General features: G+C 40.3%; 1 protein-coding gene across 1 annotated transcript in view; it reads left to right on the top strand.

The window, feature by feature from the left end:
- The window catches only part of DMXL1 (Dmx like 1), a 2,737,735-nt gene that overhangs the window by 984,669 nt on the left and 1,734,789 nt on the right, over positions 1-18,277 (top strand). Inside the window, exons 13-16 of the mRNA XM_044059165.1 lie at positions 514-603; positions 1,394-1,465; positions 10,842-10,845; positions 11,640-11,666. Of these exons, the coding sequence (XP_043915100.1) occupies positions 514-603; positions 1,394-1,465; positions 10,842-10,845; positions 11,640-11,666 (193 nt within the window). The remainder of the gene's footprint in view (positions 1-513; positions 604-1,393; positions 1,466-10,841; positions 10,846-11,639; positions 11,667-18,277) is intronic.

Here is an 18,277-nt window from a genome sequence, read left to right as displayed (position 1 = left end):
TTGTTCAGAGTCGTCTTCAGAAAAACTTCTGTTTCTGTATCAAAGATTTCTGGAAACTGCATTACTTCAAAGTTCACCACATAACTATGAATAGGAGGAGCTAGAATTTCAGCTTGCATTTTCCTTCACATCAAGCCCTGCCCCCTCAAGTTGTTCTAACTTTCCCCTTAATTTTTCATATTCACCATTTTCTTCTCCATATGTGGGATGTATGGATGTGGTAACGTTGTGGTTTGCGGGTACGCTTACTGAAACTTGTACTATTTAACACTCTGAAATTGTTCAAGTCTGCAGAATGTTTTCAGTTAGGATTAGCAGTCTGTGTATTTACCACTTTTTTCAGTTTAACTAATACTCCAACCATTTCACAACAGGCATGAAATTGGTTTAATTAAATTATTCACTTGTTTCTCAGAATATACTGAATGTTCTGCTTAAAGATTAGCTTTATTAAAATGCTTTACTGTGCACTAAAACTCATTGATGTCTGATTTTTCTCCCCCCCCCCCCCAGAAATACGTTGGTGAAGTTTTTACTATTGTAAGTCAACAGTCATCAGCAAGGCCGGGATGCATCATCGAGCTAGATGCCATCACAGAGCTTGTAAGTAGTTTAGTGAGTTTTGAGTTACTCTGCTGAATAGGGGATAGGTATGTTGGCTGTTAGTCATCAAGTGGATGTCCTTTTTTTCACAACACGAAATATGTATGTATTGCTCCCAAACTTTGTATATTTGGACTAAGCTAGCTTTTCAGAAATTTCCCTCTGTGAATCCTGGGACTTGGTTCTTAATTCAAATAAAGCTCTTCATTAACCATTGCAGTCTTTAAAATGCCGTTCATTTTATTTTCATTTTTTTTTTCTTTGGCTTCAGTATTAGCTTTTTAGTGGCAGTTGGATAAATGTCTTCAACTCCGTATTTGACTTGACTGCAACCAGAGGGTGTATGCTGATTTAAAACGGGTATTGCCATTTCTGGTTTATACTGTGTGGTTGAGCCGTACTGTATTTCAAACATTTCAGTCATGAGACTAAGTACAACAGCGAGTATCTTGTAGATTGACTGCATTTTCTGTAAGTGTAATGATTTTTCAATGGGCTAAATTATGCCACCTGTTCACATTGCACATATGCTTGTCCATGAAAATATATCATGTGTTCTAATTTCAGAAGTGTGCCTGAGTGTGTACCTTGGCAAACACTAGCTGTTGAGGCAGAGTCTTGGGACACTGCTTAGCTGCAGTGTATAATGTTACAAATTCAGCACTGCATGGTCTTATGTTGTCAGCATTTTTAAGAAGCACTAATGTACAAAGAGATGCGGTATAGATTAATGGTGCTATAGCAGTACTAAAAGTGCATAGTAGTTATTTGCACTCCTTTTGTTTTTCAGCATGGGAAGAAAACACAGTTTCTACATGTCTTTCAAGAGGATTTCATTTTGGGAAATGCTGCAAAGCAGATAGTTAAGGACAGCAGAGCATCAGCAGAAACAGGCAAGTTCCTTTTTCCTTTTGTTTAAAGAATTTGTAATCAGCTGGAGAGCTTTTCATTTTGGAGCAACTTTAATGGTAGTAAACCACAGCTATATAAAAATGTCTGCATCCTCATTTAAAATGCAGAACTGTCTCAGAATGAGCATCTTTGAAGGGTTAACTCATGGAACGTACACATGCCAGGGTTCCAACATTCTGTGTCTTAACTCATGTACACCAAGTCCCATCTCAGGACATACTTCTGAGAACTACCTGAGGTGGTACATTCTTTAGTGAGATACATCCATGTGTTTGCCTGCCTACGGGGTGCTTTAAGCCAATAGTAAAACCCTAGTGGTATGAAGAGAGTATAAAAAAGAAATTGTGCTTCTCACTTTTTAAACTTTATCATTAGAAGAAAGCGGAAAAAAAGATTGCTGTGCAGTCTGTGCATGACAGTTCTGAACGGAGTAAAGGATTACAAAGACTACAGTGTAAAATTCGACACTCCTCACAGTACTCATAAAAAATAGCTTTCTTGGCAAACGCATTTCATAGTTTTCATTATTCATCCAGTCAGAGCCTGGATTCTTAATTGCAACCCACAGGTGGTGATAACATGCTGGCACCCAATCAGATTCATGGATTCCAATGTGGCACTTGCTTGTCACCTCCACCTTAAAAGAAGGATTGTTGGCAAGAATGTTCTGCCCTTGTGTTGAGAAAATATCTAGTGGCTGCTGCAGAATCCTTCATTCAAGTGACATGGGCTGTAGCAGAGTGAGGTACCTAAGGAACAGGTATGGTCAATGAGACGTCAGTGTAGTCCAGCCATCTCAAGAATAACAAAGTACAGCATTGCCTGAAGCTAGCATTGTAGATCCAGTAGTCACAGGAGCAACAGTAATCATATGTCTGTACAGGTTTCATAATACTATTCCTTTATATGCAGTGTGATCAAACACCAGTTAAACTATTGAGAAGTAAATGACTGGGGGTGTGTGTGTGACTACCATTTGTGTGATTGTGACCATTTTTTTTTCAGAATGCCTTGTTTGATTATTTTATTTATTTATTTTTTTTGCCTCCTTTCAGGTACTGCTTTATAGACTAGGCAGATGTCATCTAGTGATCTGCATGAAATGGCTGTAATGTGCTTTTGTAAAGAAAATCAAAGTACTTTACTATGGTTACTGTTCTTTTTGAAGCAACATTGACTTCCATTAATGCGGCCATTTTTTTAAGTCATAATTAGATGTGGTGTACACAGTTAACAGCTAGGTATAGGGACTGTCTGTAGATCAAAAGTGATTTGACACAGCTGTGGTTTACTTTAGGTGAACAGTCATATTTACTGTGACCAGTGTTTTTTTTTAAAACATGAGTGGACATTCATTACAATGACAATTTTTTGTCATAGATAATCTGAGGTATACACAGTCAACAAAATGGCTACAACTGTTGTGTACAGGGGCATTTTGTAGACAGACAAGAATTAACCCTGCTGTATGGGAGTGGGGGTTGTACTGTAGCTAGTAGTAACAAGCTTGACTAACTTCTTTCACTTTCCATCACGGTCAAGCCTCCCCATTGTAGACAGTAAATGGCCATCTTTCACAAATTGGGCAAGATGCGTCTGACAGTAGCTGATTGGCACAGTGGCATAGCAAGTAGCATTGATATCCCACATTGCATGGTTTTCTGGTTGAGTTCTTGGCTATGCTTAAAACGAACCAGGAACAATGAGAGAAGTTCTTCTGTATGTTAAATCCAAGTGTTTATTATACTGTTAAAATGTTAGCGTTCGATTTAAGTGTATATAGGATATACGCTTTCAGCAAAATAAGTATCTCGCCTTCCTCAGACAAGCAGAATACTAGTTACTATTCTAGCATTTATACATAGTTTAAAAATTGATAACCATTCAGCATGTAATGCATTTCCTAATTAAGTTTTCACCATGACAACCTTAAACAAGAAAATGCTTTTACCAGTCTTACTCAACTTTACACAAATTTAAAGCACAAAAGCACATAGTTTCTTATGCTTATGCTGTTGTTTAACAGTAGTCTTGTATGAAGTGCAAATACTAATATCATCTAAAATTATGAATAAAAGATAAATAATGAATATTGAATAATGAATGATAAAAAATAAATGAATAATAAATAAATGAAGATAAAAAGAAATGTTGAATATGGTACATATTACCCTTCCTTACTGCAGACTAGATAAGTGGTTACCTATTAAGAGCCAGCCACTTCAAAATACACTTAATTGATGTAACATCATTTATACCAGGAAAGATGTGTGCCCTCGTTTTGATTTGCCATGAAAGCTCATCCATCTCCAGGAGGATTTGCCAGGCACCCCCTCTAATGTCAGGTTCCCTATGTTCTAATATTATGTAACTGAAGGAATGATCACCATACTCCATAATATGTCTAGCTAAGGCATTAGTACTATCCTTCCTACTAATGGCATACTGATGCTCGTAGATTCTAGATTTGAATCTACGCTCAGTCTTGCCTATGTAGAAGGCTTTACAGAAATTACACTTGGCAGCATAAATGATGCCTTTAGTTTGGCAATTGTAATAGTTGTTAATCTTATAAACAATATTGTTGAGACTAATGTGGCTACAGACCTTGACATGTCGGCACTGGGCACATGTACCACATTTGAACATGCCATGTGGTCTGTTAGAATGCTTCTTTATCTTGTTTTGTAAAATACTTTTCAAGTTATTTCCTCTCCTATATGTTATTTTTGGGCCATTATTTAAACGTCTAGCTGTACACTGATCTGTTCTAATTAAGTCCCAGTTTTTAAATAACACTTCTTTGATTAGCTGGTGATCTAAAGAAAAAGTGTGTAGGAAACTGATAGTATATTCTGATTTAGTCCCTAGAACAGTATCCAGCGTGTCAGTTGTTTCTAGGTTATCTTCCTGGGGGATAGTTATCTGCCCTGAAGAATGATCCCCTAAAAGGGGCATGAAGTAACCTTGCTCTCGCTTACTAGTGACCTCATTTATGAGTTTAAAAATTAGGCTAGATGGATACCCTCTATGAACGAACATGCTCATGAGTGTTAAACATTCAGAATGGAAATCGTGTAAGTCTCTGATCATACGGGCAGCCCTAACCAACTGTCCTTTAATTACCGCTTTCTTTTGATGAAAGGGATGGCTGCTGGTAAAATGAAGAAAAGAGTTCGAGTAAGTGGGCTTCCTGTAAATTAGGCTCTTATACCTACTGTTATTACTATCCTTGATCAGTAATACATCCAGTGGCTGGCTCTTAATAGGTAACCACTCATCTAGTCTGCAGTAAGGAAGGGTAATATGTACCACATTCAACATTTCTTTTTATCTTCATTTATTTATTATTCATTTATTTTTTATCATCATTCATTATTCAATATTCATTATTTATCTTTTATTCATAATTTTAGATGATATTAGTATTTGCACTTCATACAAGACTACTGTTAAACAACAGCATAAGCATAAGAAACTATGTGCTTTTGATTTGTGTAAAGTTGAGTAAGGCTGGTAAAAGCATTTTCTTGTTTAAGGTTGTCATGGTGAAAACTTAATTAGGAAATGCATTACATGCTGATTGGTTATCAATTTTTAAACTATGTATAAATGCTAGAATAGTAACTAGTATTCTGCTTGTCTGAGGAAGGCGAGATACTTATTTTGCTGAAAGCGTATATCCTATATACACTTTTAAATCGAACGCTAACGTTTTAACAGTATAATAAATACTTGGATTTTTCAACATACAGAAGAACTTCTCTCATTGTTCCTGGTTCGTTTTAACAGTTTTTTGCTTGTTTGTTTGGTGAAGTGGTTCTTGGCTATGCTTCTTTCTTTGTCAAGTGTTCATGGCCTCTCCATCTCTGTGTGGCTTTTATCCAGCTGCTGTAGTTTCCTGTAAGACCACAAAGACTTGGTAAAGGCAAGTTTGTGTTCCTTCCATTCGCCTGTAGGGTAACCTGGTGCTACAGTGAGAAGTTTGCAGGGTTGATTCTTTGCTGGGTTATTTGCATGTCTTACCTATGTTTTTCTCCTAGATCTCAAATTTATTTTACATTTGTTTACTGGGAGAGTCTGACTGGGCAGGTTGCCCATTTTCATCAGAGGCCCAGGGAGAAAAGCTCCAGCCTGTACAAGAGCAACAACACAGAAATAAACACATATATATATATATATATATATATATATATATATATATATATATACACACACACACACACAAATCTTACATAGGAATAATCAGTAGAGAAAAGTTTCATACAAACCAAGATTGGCAAAACAAAATGTATATATACAGATATACTTAAAAAATACATGTAAAATGGGCATGAGAGAAGATTTTCCTAGAAATTAGGTTAGAAAGTAATAGATAGGAAAATAAATCCTTAACTTCCTTAAGGAATAAGGTAGTTAGGAGGCAAATAAACCCTAACTTTAAATGAATGGGACACTTGACAAACTATGTATGTATGTATACAGAATATGTGCAAAAGCCTTTGAGATATCTGGGATACAGTAAGAAATTAGATCTGGTGGGCAGTTATCCTGTGTCTAAGCAGGTATGCTTCCATGAGCTGGTTAAGTAGGATCAGAGAAGGATTTTAGTTACATTTATTACCTAGGAGAAGGGTATTCCATAGTTTTGCAATGGCACTGAGTACAGGGAGTCACCTGAACAATTCTTGCTTTTGAATATATTAACTAATGCTTTGCTAGTGGATCTTAGAAGACAGTTTAGTATAGTAATTTAATAGGCTTTGCAGGACTGGAGTTTTTTTGGGATGGTATAGGATCTGATGAGCAATTGTGAACTGGTTATAGGTGAGTAAGTTTTGTAGTTCTAGCCAGGATAGTTGTTTCAGGGCAAAACAGTGGTGGGACCTGAATGCTGAGTCAGTAGCGAACTTTGATATTTTGTTATAACAGAAAATGTATTTAAACCTTCTTTGTTTAGGTTAGTTAATATTGGAGAAGCATACAGTGGTGTAGAGTGTAGATGGGATGTTCTTCGTCTTTCACTGTTGCAGTTATCCCATTTGGGTTATCTGCCTGCAGGTAGCCCTCAGCCGGCCTGAATACCAAAGTCTTCAGATTTCTGTGTCGAATGCTGTCGCTTCTTCCTTGACGTCAGGTCGTCAGGGGTATAAAACATGCAGCTGACACTATTACATCAGTATTTCTTGCCGTGCAGTGCCCGAAGCAGAAGCAGTTCGCAAGTGCCGGTCGGCCAACTCCTGAAATGTTTGTTTTTGAGTTTCAGACCAAAGTCTTCAAAAAAGCTAAGTAGCCCATTGGGGATCCTTTTTCTTGCTCTAACCGATGTCCGTAACAGTTAACAATTGTCTTACCTGTGGAAAGCAAATGCCTTAGAGATTTTCATTCTTACCGCATACCCTGTTTAGGCCCAGACTACGATGTCCCTCATCGGTTTTGTGCCTTGTTCAATACCCAAACTATTCCTCATCAGGCTATTTCATACTTGATCTGTGTACTTCGAAGTGGCTTCGTTAAGCCATCCGTCTACTGAACTTCCGAAAAAACGTAAGGATAAAGACAGAGACCGACAGCGTAGCTCCAAAACTGCCAATGACGCTTCCGTTAAGCTAGTCCCCAGTCCATCTGTACTCAGGCGCTTTTGCAGCCCTTGATACCCACTACTTCAGATTCGCAGGCCTCTACTGAGACCCATTCGGAGTCCGGTATGCCACAAGATGCTTCTCCGACTATGGAACATGCAGATGTCTCTACCGTGGATGGGTCCAGAGCCGCTGTGCAGACACCGGCTTCTGAGTGTGTATTCAGGCCTACAGACATTCATAACAAACTGATGCCATTGTTTTTATCCAGGACAAAAACTCGCACTATGCCTAGAAAACCAACAACCAAACTGCGGGCTAAGGCCCATATGCCTAAAAAACAAATGCTTAGAATGGCTGAAGACCTTATTACCTTAATTAGTGAAAGCCAGCCTCCCCCCTCTGAGACCTAGAACTGATTTTTTTTCTGATTCTTCTGATAAGGAATCTGATATTTCTGCTCCTCCTGATTACCAGGATTTGCCCTTATCTACTTATGAGGATTCTGATACAGAGGATTCCATTCCCTCTGCATCCCCTCCAGAAGATTTTTCTTTCGGTGAAACCTTGCATACTCTTAGGGAGCATTTCTTCTCGGAAAGCCAGGATTACTGTGAGTCCAAAAAGAGACTTAAGAAATTCTTAATTCTACCTCAACACAGGCCGTTGGCTATCCCTCCTGCTCTGGACATTGTAGATGATGCTTTATTGGAATCTAGCTTTACCCCAGACACTTTACCTCCAGCTCCCAGAAAACCTGACTGGTACTACAGAGTACCTGACTCTCACAAGTTCCTCTTCAAGAATCCTTCTGCGAATCCAGAGACCATTTCCCAAGGACCAAAAGGCATTAAGGTTATTGCTGCCAAAAATCCTTCCCCTTCTGATAGAGATTCTAGAGCCTTGGACAGATGGGGTAAGAAGGTATACGCTTCTGCTACTTTGACCATTAGAGCTTTAAACTGCAAGTTTCATATGTTAAAGTATCAGCAGCATATTATGGGACTATTTAGACAGAAAATGATGTTGATTCCCGACTGTGCTGAACACAAAGATTTGCATGATTTAATGCAGTCTGCAGAACAAGTTGGTAAACATTCTTTGCAGTGTGGTTTTGATGTTTTAGAAGCATCTTTATGAACAGTGAAACACGAAGAACATAGTACAGTTGTGTACACTTACCATAAATGTAGATGTTCAAGTGTATTCACTGTTGCAGTCCTGGTTACCCTCCCTCCAGCCCCCTGACTTCTCTTGGCTCTACCTCTCCTCCTTGTTGGTATATTTATTTATTTTTTCTTGGGTATTTGCTTTTTTGATGGGGGTTTACCATACCATTTAATTTCTTCCTATTGTGGGGGCACCTGACATCTGGGGCAAGAAAAACTGATGTAATGGCGTCGGCTGCATGTTTTATACCCCTGACAACCTGACGTCAAGGAAGAAGCAACAGCATCTGACGCAGAAATCTGAAGACTCTGGTATTCAGGTTGGCTGAGGGCTACCTGCAGGCAGATGACCCAAATGTGATGACTGCAGTAGTGAATACACTCGAACATCTACATTTATGGTAAGTGTACACAACTGTACTTTTTTGTGATGATTGCTCTACTTACTGTTATTGGTGAGGTTTTTTGTGCATTTTTATAGACTTTTGTTAGTTTGTGCTATATGTTTGTCGAAGTTCATGTTATCTATAACTCGTAATAGCTTGTTTGAGAGGCTGGTTACGTGGAACTATTATTTGATTAGATTATTTTAAATGAAGGAATAAGATCTGTGGCTTTTGAGGGATGAAATAACATTAGTTAAGTTGTTTTTGGGTTAACTATTCGTTGTGAGTCATATAGTCAGGTTTCTATGGTGGTAAAGGATTTTTTGGTAATTTTCCACAGAAGTTGAAGAGTGGGGGCAAAGCAGATTAGTGTGGAGTCGTCTGCATACTGGACCAGATCAGCATGGAGTATGGCTTTGTGAAGGTTGATGGTAAATAGAGGGTAGAGAAGAGGTTCACGGATAGATCCTTGTGGGATGCCCAAGGTTACTGGGAAGAGATAGAGTTTTGTTATTTGACAGCTTATTGATAGTTTTTGAAATGAAGTATAGTGGAGTTACTTGGATTGAGTTTTGTGAGTGCAGTTAGGAGCTTGGGATAGGAGATAGTGTTGAATACCTTTGAGAGATCAAGAAAGACGAGACCAGGTTACTATTGTTCCGATGTTGATTTACAGTGTTAGAACAAATGATAAGGTCTGTGGTTGTGCTATGATAGGGTGGAAAACAGTGTTGTGTGTTAGCTAGGAGATCATTAGTTAGGAGATATTTAAGGATTTGGGAATTAATGCATTTCTTTAGAATTTTTGGCAGGGGCTTAATATGGCGATAGGCTGGTAATTGGATAGTTCAGTTGAGTTACCACCTTTATGAAGTGGTATTATGTCTGAAAATTTCCAGAGAGTTAGGATGCTTTGTACTGAGATTGACCTACTTATTAGCAGGGCGACAGAGTAAGAGATTACCTTAGTTGTGATTTTGAGGTATTCTGCAGGGGGTTTATCAGCCGCTAGGGTTGTGGGTTTAAGTTTTGTCAAGTAGTTATAAATTGAGTTGGTTGGTACTGCTTGTAAGCAGTAGTAGTTTTGATCTGTTAAGGTATTGGGATCAGGATAAAATGCAGGGGAACAAGTTTTAGTGAGGTTTAGAATGGACTTTTGAAGTATTGGTTAAATTGAGTGGCAGTATTGTCTGTGGTGGTGTTGATATTTGGGGGTGGAGTACTGGTTTTCTCCAGTTGTAGGATTTTGATTGCTGCCCAGAATTTTTGAGGGTGATGTTTGTGTTTTGTTTGTATATCTGAGTAGTGATATTTCTTGTCGATTTGTAGTTGGTTTTTTTTGGCCTTGTTTCTTAGTTTGAGGTATATATATCTGTTTGGATTAGATTTGTAGTGAAGCCATGCTTCCCATGCCTATTCTCTGTTTTAGGAGAGTATACGGGTACTTTTGGTGAGCCAGGGGGCATAGTGGAACTTTGTTGTAGCTATTCTAGTAGGGGCAAGGTGATTTAGTATCCTCAGGAAAGTAGTGTTAAAGTAGTCTATGGCATTGTCAAGGTTGAGATGTGAGAAGGGTGTCCTAATACAGTAGGTTAGAGCAGTTGTGAGGTCTTGGGGGTTTGACATTTTTTGTATAACAAATTTGTTGGAGAGACTGTATTTTATGGGTTTAACTTTTGGTCTAAATGTGAATGTAGGGAGGTGGTCGCAAAGGGTGTCAGGTAGGGAAACAGAGTAGTGTGATATATGAGGATGGTTTGTAAGGATCCAATCTAAAATTGACTCTTTTTTTATCTGATTTAGTGAGAATATTAATTGAGAAAAGACATGTAGGTTTATGTGGTTAATAGGGAGGGGGAAGTTGCAAGTAGACCACTCTATGTTAAAGTTCTGTAGTATAATTGTTGAGGGAGAGTATGAGATGCCCATTGGAGGATGGGTTCTACAGTATTAATGTTATTCCCAGGGGGAATGTAAGCACTGATGATGTTTAGATGCTTTTTTGAATTGATTTTTATTTTTGCAAATAGTGTCTGCATTACTGAAGGTAGGGATGAGTCTTTTTAGTGCCTGTAGTAAGGTTGTTTTTGAAAAGCTGGGCAACACCTCCACCTCTGTTGTGTTCTGTCCTTTCTCAGTATGTTATAGCCTGGAGGTAGTAATTTATTATCCTTAATATGTGGCTTTAGCCAGGTCTCTCTAAGAACAACAGTGTTGGGGGTGTATAGCAATAGAGTTGTGTACAGTTCTGCTATTTTGTTAAAGATGCTTCTGATAATATTGAAAGCAAGGAGGTCAGATGGATTTCTGAGAGAATATATTGTGTTTGTGTAGCTGGGTTGTTGGTGATGCTGGGGTCAGACATTGGGCCAGGATTTGGGTTTATATCACCACCTAGTATTAGTTTAGATGCTGTATGGGGATCTATAATAGGTATTTATTGATTAATTTATCATACTGCAGCCTGGTGTGAGCTTTTGTATGGTACTAGGAAGCTTTAAATGGGGCTGTGCCTATGTGAGAGGTGTTGAATAAAGATGGAGCGATTAATAGTAAGTATGGCATAGATTCAGGAGGCTTTGAATACATGTGGGATTGTAACATTAGCTTGGGATTAATGTTGTGGTGACAGGTGGTGGCATGAACTAGGATGAGGAGCATTCCTGTTAGTCCTTGCAGTGGTAGCATTTTGTGCTTAAGAGTTGGTTAATGATAGTTATGGTAATTGTGAGTAAATGAGTTTGATGTAAGGTGGAGTTGGATAGGGATGTAGTGAGTGGGATACCTTAAAAGGTGTGGTGGGAGTGGTGGGTATGTTTAGGAGGATGTGAATAGATTAGTTGTTGATGTTAAGGGGCATGGCTTGGTTAACTGTAAAGGTGTTTGAAGTAGGAGTGGGTGGGAATGGGTATAGGGATAGGGTAGAGAAACATAGTGAGCCCGAGTGTAGCAAGGGCAAATGGAGCAGGTAGAATTGTCTTGTTAAGATAGTAAAAATGAAGTTATTGGGCATGGTTAACTTAGGAAAAAAAAGGCATTGGTACACAGTAAGATTTAGGCAGTGCTAGAGATAAGAAAGGTAGCTAGGATATATTAGCAGTTACTAGGGAAGAAAGTTAAACCTGGGTTAACTGTGGATAATTAATAGAGGGACAAAAAATGGAGGAGTAGGCAGCTAATGGCCCTGTCAGTGCACATACTTGTGTATTGTAAGAAGTAATATAAAATATACACTTAGACAAACATTAGTAAAGTTTTATTTCAGTCACAGGCACATGATTGGGTGGAAATCCCGATCAAATTACAGGCACTTATTTGGGGTGGAGAACCCTTTTGTGGTCTAATTAGAAGTTGAACATGCCTCAGGAAAAATAAAAATAAATTTTGAAGGATGGTTTGTACATCCAGAGCTAGAGAAAAAATAACAGAACAGTAATTAATAGGTTAGCAGCACCTGAAGGGAGAATAAATGTTACAAAATGAACATAAACTGTTATAAAAAAAAAACAAAATGGGTAACCTATTCAAAAAGTCTCTATCAAAGACTATTCCCAGGCCTTAAGTTGAGTCAGTCAGTGTATAAAGATCAAATGGAGTTTTATACAATCAAAAAGTAAATGCAAAACACAATATGCATTAAAATATGCACCACATTTATCAGAAAATAATTGACAGAAGACCACCAATCCAACCTCTGCTCATACGCCAACTAGAATATTAAAAAAAAATACTAGCCCAGTAACCAAGTCAACAGCTACTTCAACAATGGAACATGTAGATAATAAATATCAAATACTGAGTCAGACAAGAATTGTAGATGCAGCTAAATATCCAACATAAAAATGATAAGGTATATCTCAGGAATGGCTTGATTTTGATTGAATCCAATTTGACAGGCTAAATATGGTCGAATATAAAAACATAACAGGTAACTTTAGACACAACAGAGAAAAATAAACTAAATGGTATTCACACCTCCTGACATTGCACTGAAGTAGAGCAAACACAGTGAATATAGTATGAAGCATGGTTCAAACATAAAAAGCTGTTGAACAGAAATGCACACAGTTGTTCTTGTTTGCATTAAAATCAGGTATACAGACAGACTTTCTACACCGTGATATAGGAACCATATTTATCATTAAAAAAGATGTCCGAGTTGAATTTTTACACTTAAAGTAATGATCAAAATACACAACACTGAAGGACCATTAGCTGCTCTAGTACTTTAAAAATGGCACCTGGAGATTTGAAAAGTATGCTGAGCTGCTATAGGCGTCAGGGAGAATGGGAAGGGGCATTCACATCAAGCGAACACACTGATGTTCTTCGTGTTTCACTGTTGAAGTCATCACATTTGGGTTGCCTGCTTGCAGGTAGCCCTCAGTCGGCCTGATTCTCAAAGTGTCCTGTGTCGGTTGCTGTCTCATCTTCCATGACGTCAGGTAGTCAGGGGTATAGAGCATGCAGCGATGCCATTACATCAGTCTTTCTTGCCGTGCGGTGCTCGAAGCAGATGCAGTTCACAAGTGCCGGTCGGCCGACTCCTGAAATTTTTGTTTGAGTTTCAGAGCCGAAGTCTTAAACTAAGCTAAGTACCCCATTGGGGAATCTTTTTCTTGCTCTAAACCGATGTCCGTAAAAGTTAACAATTATGTTTCTTGTGGAAAGCAAATACCTCACAAAAATTTTAATTCGTACTGCATTCCTTGCCTACGCCCAGACCATGATGCACCTAGCTGTCGGTTTTGTGCCTTATTCAAACCCTGTACTATTCGTCGTCGGTTTATTTTCGCATCTAAATATTTTGGTACTCTGTTCAATTATCCAGAAATGGCTTCGGTAAGCCACCAGATTACCAGCATTGAAAAAACTCAAGGATAAAGACAGACCGCATAGATCCAAAGCTGCCAACGACGCTTCTCCTAAGCTAGTCGCCAGTTTGCCGGTACTCAGTGATACTCGCTACTTGAGATTCGCAAGCCTCTACTGAGACCCATTCGGAGTCCGGTATGCCGCGAGATTCTTCTTACAGTGGAACCTGTGGATCTCTCTACCTTGGATGGGTCCGCAGCCGCTGTGCAGGCACCAGGTTCTGAGGGTTTATTCAGGCCTATTGACTTGCATATTAAACTAACACTATCTTCTTCAAAGCCTAAAACTCGATCCATGCCCAGAAAACCGATGCCCAGACCGCATGGTCAGGCCCCTATGCCTAAAAAAACAAATAAGAATGGCTGAAGACCTTATTACTCTAATCAGGGGAAGCCACCCTTCTCCCTCTAAGAGACCTAGAATTGACTTACCTTCTGATTCTTCTGCTCAGGATTCTGAAATTTCTGTTTTTTCTGATGACCAGGATATGCCCTTATCTACCTATGAGGATTCTGATTCAGAGGACTCCATTCCCTCTGCTTCCCCTCCAGAGGATTTCTTTTGTGGTGAAACCTTGCATACTCTTAGGGAGCATTTTCGCTGGGAAAACCAGGATTACTCTAACTCTAAAAAGAGGCTTAGGGAATTCTTACTCCTGCCTCAACACAGGCCTTTAGCTATCCCTCCTGTACTGGACATTGTAGATAATGCCTTCTCGGAATCTAGCATGGCCCCTGACACTTTACCTTCTGCTCCCAGAACACCTGGTGGGTATTACAGGGTACCCGACTCTCACAAGTTCCTCTTTAAAAATCCTACTGCGGATCCTGAGACCATTTCACAGGGACCTAAGGGCATTAAGGCCACTACTGTCAGAAATCCTACCCACTCTGATATACCAGGGCGCTGGATAGATGGGGTAAGAAGGTAAACACTTGTGCAATGTTAGCTATTAGGGCCTTAAACTGCCATTTTCATATGTTGGAGTATCAGCAGCATATTGGATTGCTTAAACATAAAATGATGTTGCTTCCTGACTGTGCTGAAAATAAAGAATTACAGGATTTATTGCATTCTGCTGAACAAGTGGGAAAACATACTTTGCAATGTGGTTGTGATTCATTAGAGGCATCTTGCGGGGCTGCTGTCAATGGGTCGGTACTTAGAAGGCATGCTTGGCATAAGGAGCAATCTTTGCCAGATCATGTTAAAGCTAAATTACTGGGTGTTCCCTTAAACCAAGACCGCCTGTTTGGCAACAAAGCAGTAGTAGTACTTAAAAAGATGGAGGAAGAAGCTAAATCTATGCAAACTGTTAAAGATTTCCTGCAAGTACAGTCTCCCAGATTTAGTAGGCATTGTCCCTTTAAGGATTGGTCCTTTCCTGCCTCTTCTAGGCCTTCTCATTCCAAACCCAGAACCAGCAGGACAGCCAGGCTTCAGTCCCAGTTTGCTCACAGGACTAAAGTGGGGGGCTCCCACTTCCAAAGCAGGGAGTAGTAAGACTCCGCCCATGGTAAACTGTCTCAATGACTTAACTTTAAACCTTCCAAGCCCTGCTCAACTGACAGTTCCTTTAGGGGGAAAGATCGCCCTGCATGCAAAAAATTGGGAACTCATTACCCAGGACAAATGGGTTCTAAATATAGTTTCCCAAGGATACAGATTCCACTTCCACTCCTTACCAACCCCTAACGGTTGGCCACACCTACCCCCAAATCAGTGGGCAGAGGCTCAGATTGCAGGTTCTCTCTCTTAAGGATCAGGGCTATTCAGCCTGTCCCAGTAGAAGAATGGGGGCAATGTTTTTACTCAGGACTTTTCCTGGTACCCAGGAAAGACAACTCCTGGCATCCTATCCTGGAATTATCTATCCTAAACACATTTTTGGTAATCCCAAAATTCAAGATGCTAACTCTTAATCAGCTGCTTCCCATGCTAGGCAAAAATGCCTGGTTGGCAACATTGGATTTAAAGGAAGCCTACCTGCACATCCCAATAAGGGAATCTTGCAGAAGATACCTACGCTTCAGAGCAGGCTACATGCACTCTTAGTTCTCTGCACTGCCCTTTGGCTTATCTACTGCACCCAGGGTATTCACAAAGTGCTTAGCTCCAGTCATTGCATTTTACAGGCAAAGAAATATTCAAATATACCTATACCTGGACGATTGTCTAATTCAGGCAGAAAGCCAGGACATGCTATTACATCATCTGGCATTTGTAAAGAAATTGCTAACTTCTCTGGGGTACACCATAAACGAAAAGAAATCGAATCTTGTACCCTGCCAAGAAATTGTATTCCTGGAAGCAAGCTTGAATACATCTTCCCAGATGGCCTACCTCATGCCAGAGAAACAAGTTCATTTGACAGCCTACTTCAATCTGCTGACCACAAAGACCCAGCTATCTGCAAGGAAAATACTGCAAGCACTGGGGTTCATGGCCTTTTGCATTCTACTAATTCCATATGCAAGACTGCATATGAGGAAACTACAATGGTATCAACATTCTCAGGATCTAGAATCCAATGATTTCTGTCATACCTCGTCTAAAGATAGCGTTCCTTTGGTGGGCAGAGGCCTGCCACCAAAACAAGAGACTGCCATTCACTCTACCCCCTGCAGCCCAAACCCTAACAACAGACGCATCAGACTGTGCATGAGGGGCTCACTTGGCAGGGCAGTGCATTCATGGCAAATGGAACCCAAGTCAAATGCACCTGCATATCAATCAGAAAGAAATGTTAGCTGTACAGAATGCTCTGACAGCCTTCAAGGACCGCATTCTTCCAGGACAATTATTGATAAAGATGGACAACACCACTGTTAAGTGGTACATAAACAAGCAGGGGGGAACCCACTCATACCCTCTCTGCAGACTAGCCATAGCTCTGTGGAACACAGCCTTGAGCTACCAAGTGCACCTACAAACTCAATTCCTGCCAGGAAAGCTAAGTACACTGGCAGGTGACCTAAGAAGAAATCTCATGGACCCACACGAGTGGAAACTGGAACCAAAGATATTCAACATATTGAAAAATAAATGGGGAAGCCCAGCGATAGACCTGTTTGCCTCCCCTCAGAACTACCAGTTGGAGAAATTCTGCACAAGGACTCCCCACAAACAGGCTTGGAAAGTGGATGCCCTATCCTTCACCTGGAAAAACCTATCCGTTTATGCCTTTCCCTCTCTGCCTCTCCTTTCCAAAGTGCTACTAAAGATCAATCAGGACAAACCAAGGACAATACTGATTGCACCAGACTGGCCATGCCAACACTGATACCCCATCTTGCGCAGTGCGTCACTGCTGGCCCCATGACACCTGCCTCAGACCCCTGTCCTGCTGTCCCAGCAGGAGGGCCAGATACTGCACCCACAACTTCAAACCCTGAACCTTGCAGCCTGGCTAATTACCTGACCTCTCTGTTACCATCCCTCAGTATGTAAGTGATGTATGTCATTCTGGAGGCAAGGAGGCCTAGTACTAGAAAATCGTATGCTGAAAAATGGAAAAGATTCTGTTCCTGGAGCCAAACTCAGGAAATGGGCAAAGCAGTACCCAATTTACCCCATATTCTTCAATACTTAACTGAGATGCGTCACAAGGGCCTTTCCTTTTCTTCCATCAAAATTCATGTCTCAGCCATTTCAGCACATTACAACGCAGAACCACCCCTATTCTCTCTCCCACTGCTGAAGTGATTCCTCAGAGGGGCCAAAAACTTAAGACCACCCAGGAGAGCCTCTACTCCAGCCTGGGACCTAACTTTGTATTGGAAAAGATCACTCTTCCTCCCTTTGAGCCAGCTGCAAATGCAGAGTTGAAATTCCTTTCTTGGAAAACAGCCTTCCTTCTAGCCATCACTTCAGCAAGAAGGGTGTCTGAATTACAGACCCTCATGGCAGTGGAGACTTTCATCATCTTTCATGCGGACAGGGTGTCCCTCAGGACCAATCCCTCATTTTTGCCCAAGGTGGTATCCAGTGTGGCCCTTAATCAGTCCATTCATTTGCCAACCTTCTTTTCTAATCCACAGAACCAAGGGGAATGATTATTGCACTCCTTGGATGTGCACAGACAGCTTTGATTTTACTTGGACAGGACTAAGCCTCTCAGGAAATCTGAACAGCTGCTGGTGGCATTTGTGGCAGGGGCAGAGGGGGGAAGGCCATTTCAAAGCAAACCATTTCTAAGTGGATAGGCCATTGCATTAATTTCTGCTATAAGCACCATGGGAAACCTACCCCACAGGGGATAAGACCACATTCAACCAGTGCTGCACCTACCTCTACAGCCTTTCTCAGAGGTGTCCCTACAAGGGACATCCTAGAAGCTGCTACCTGTACTTACCTTCACCAAGCATTACCACTTGCCAATTTTTTCTAAATCCAGAGCTGGCTTTGCCACTGCTGTCTTGCAGGGCCTTTTAGCTGGTCCAAATGCTATCTAATTACCTCCTCCCATCCTTAGCTTTGGGAATCTACCCAAATGTGATGACAGCAACATTGAAACACGAAGAACAGTACAATTGTGTACACTTGCCATAAATGTAGATGTTCGAGTGTATTCACTGTTGCAGTCCTGGTTACCCTCCCCCCCGCCCCCTGACTTCTATTGACTATACCTCTATTCTTGTTTACTATGCTTAAAGCTTTTTGGTGTATTTGCTTTTTTTGTTGGAGATGTAACCCTGTGTATAATTGCTTCCCATTATGGGGGCACCTGACATCTGGGGCAAGAAAAACT

The sequence above is a fragment of the Protopterus annectens genome, chromosome 17.part0 (genome assembly GCF_019279795.1).
Source record: "Protopterus annectens isolate FY-2018-M chromosome 17.part0, PAN1.0, whole genome shotgun sequence".
Taxonomy (NCBI): Eukaryota; Metazoa; Chordata; order Ceratodontiformes; family Protopteridae; genus Protopterus; species Protopterus annectens.
Note: the sequence above shows the minus strand (reverse complement) of the source record. Positions and strands in the feature narration are given on the sequence as shown.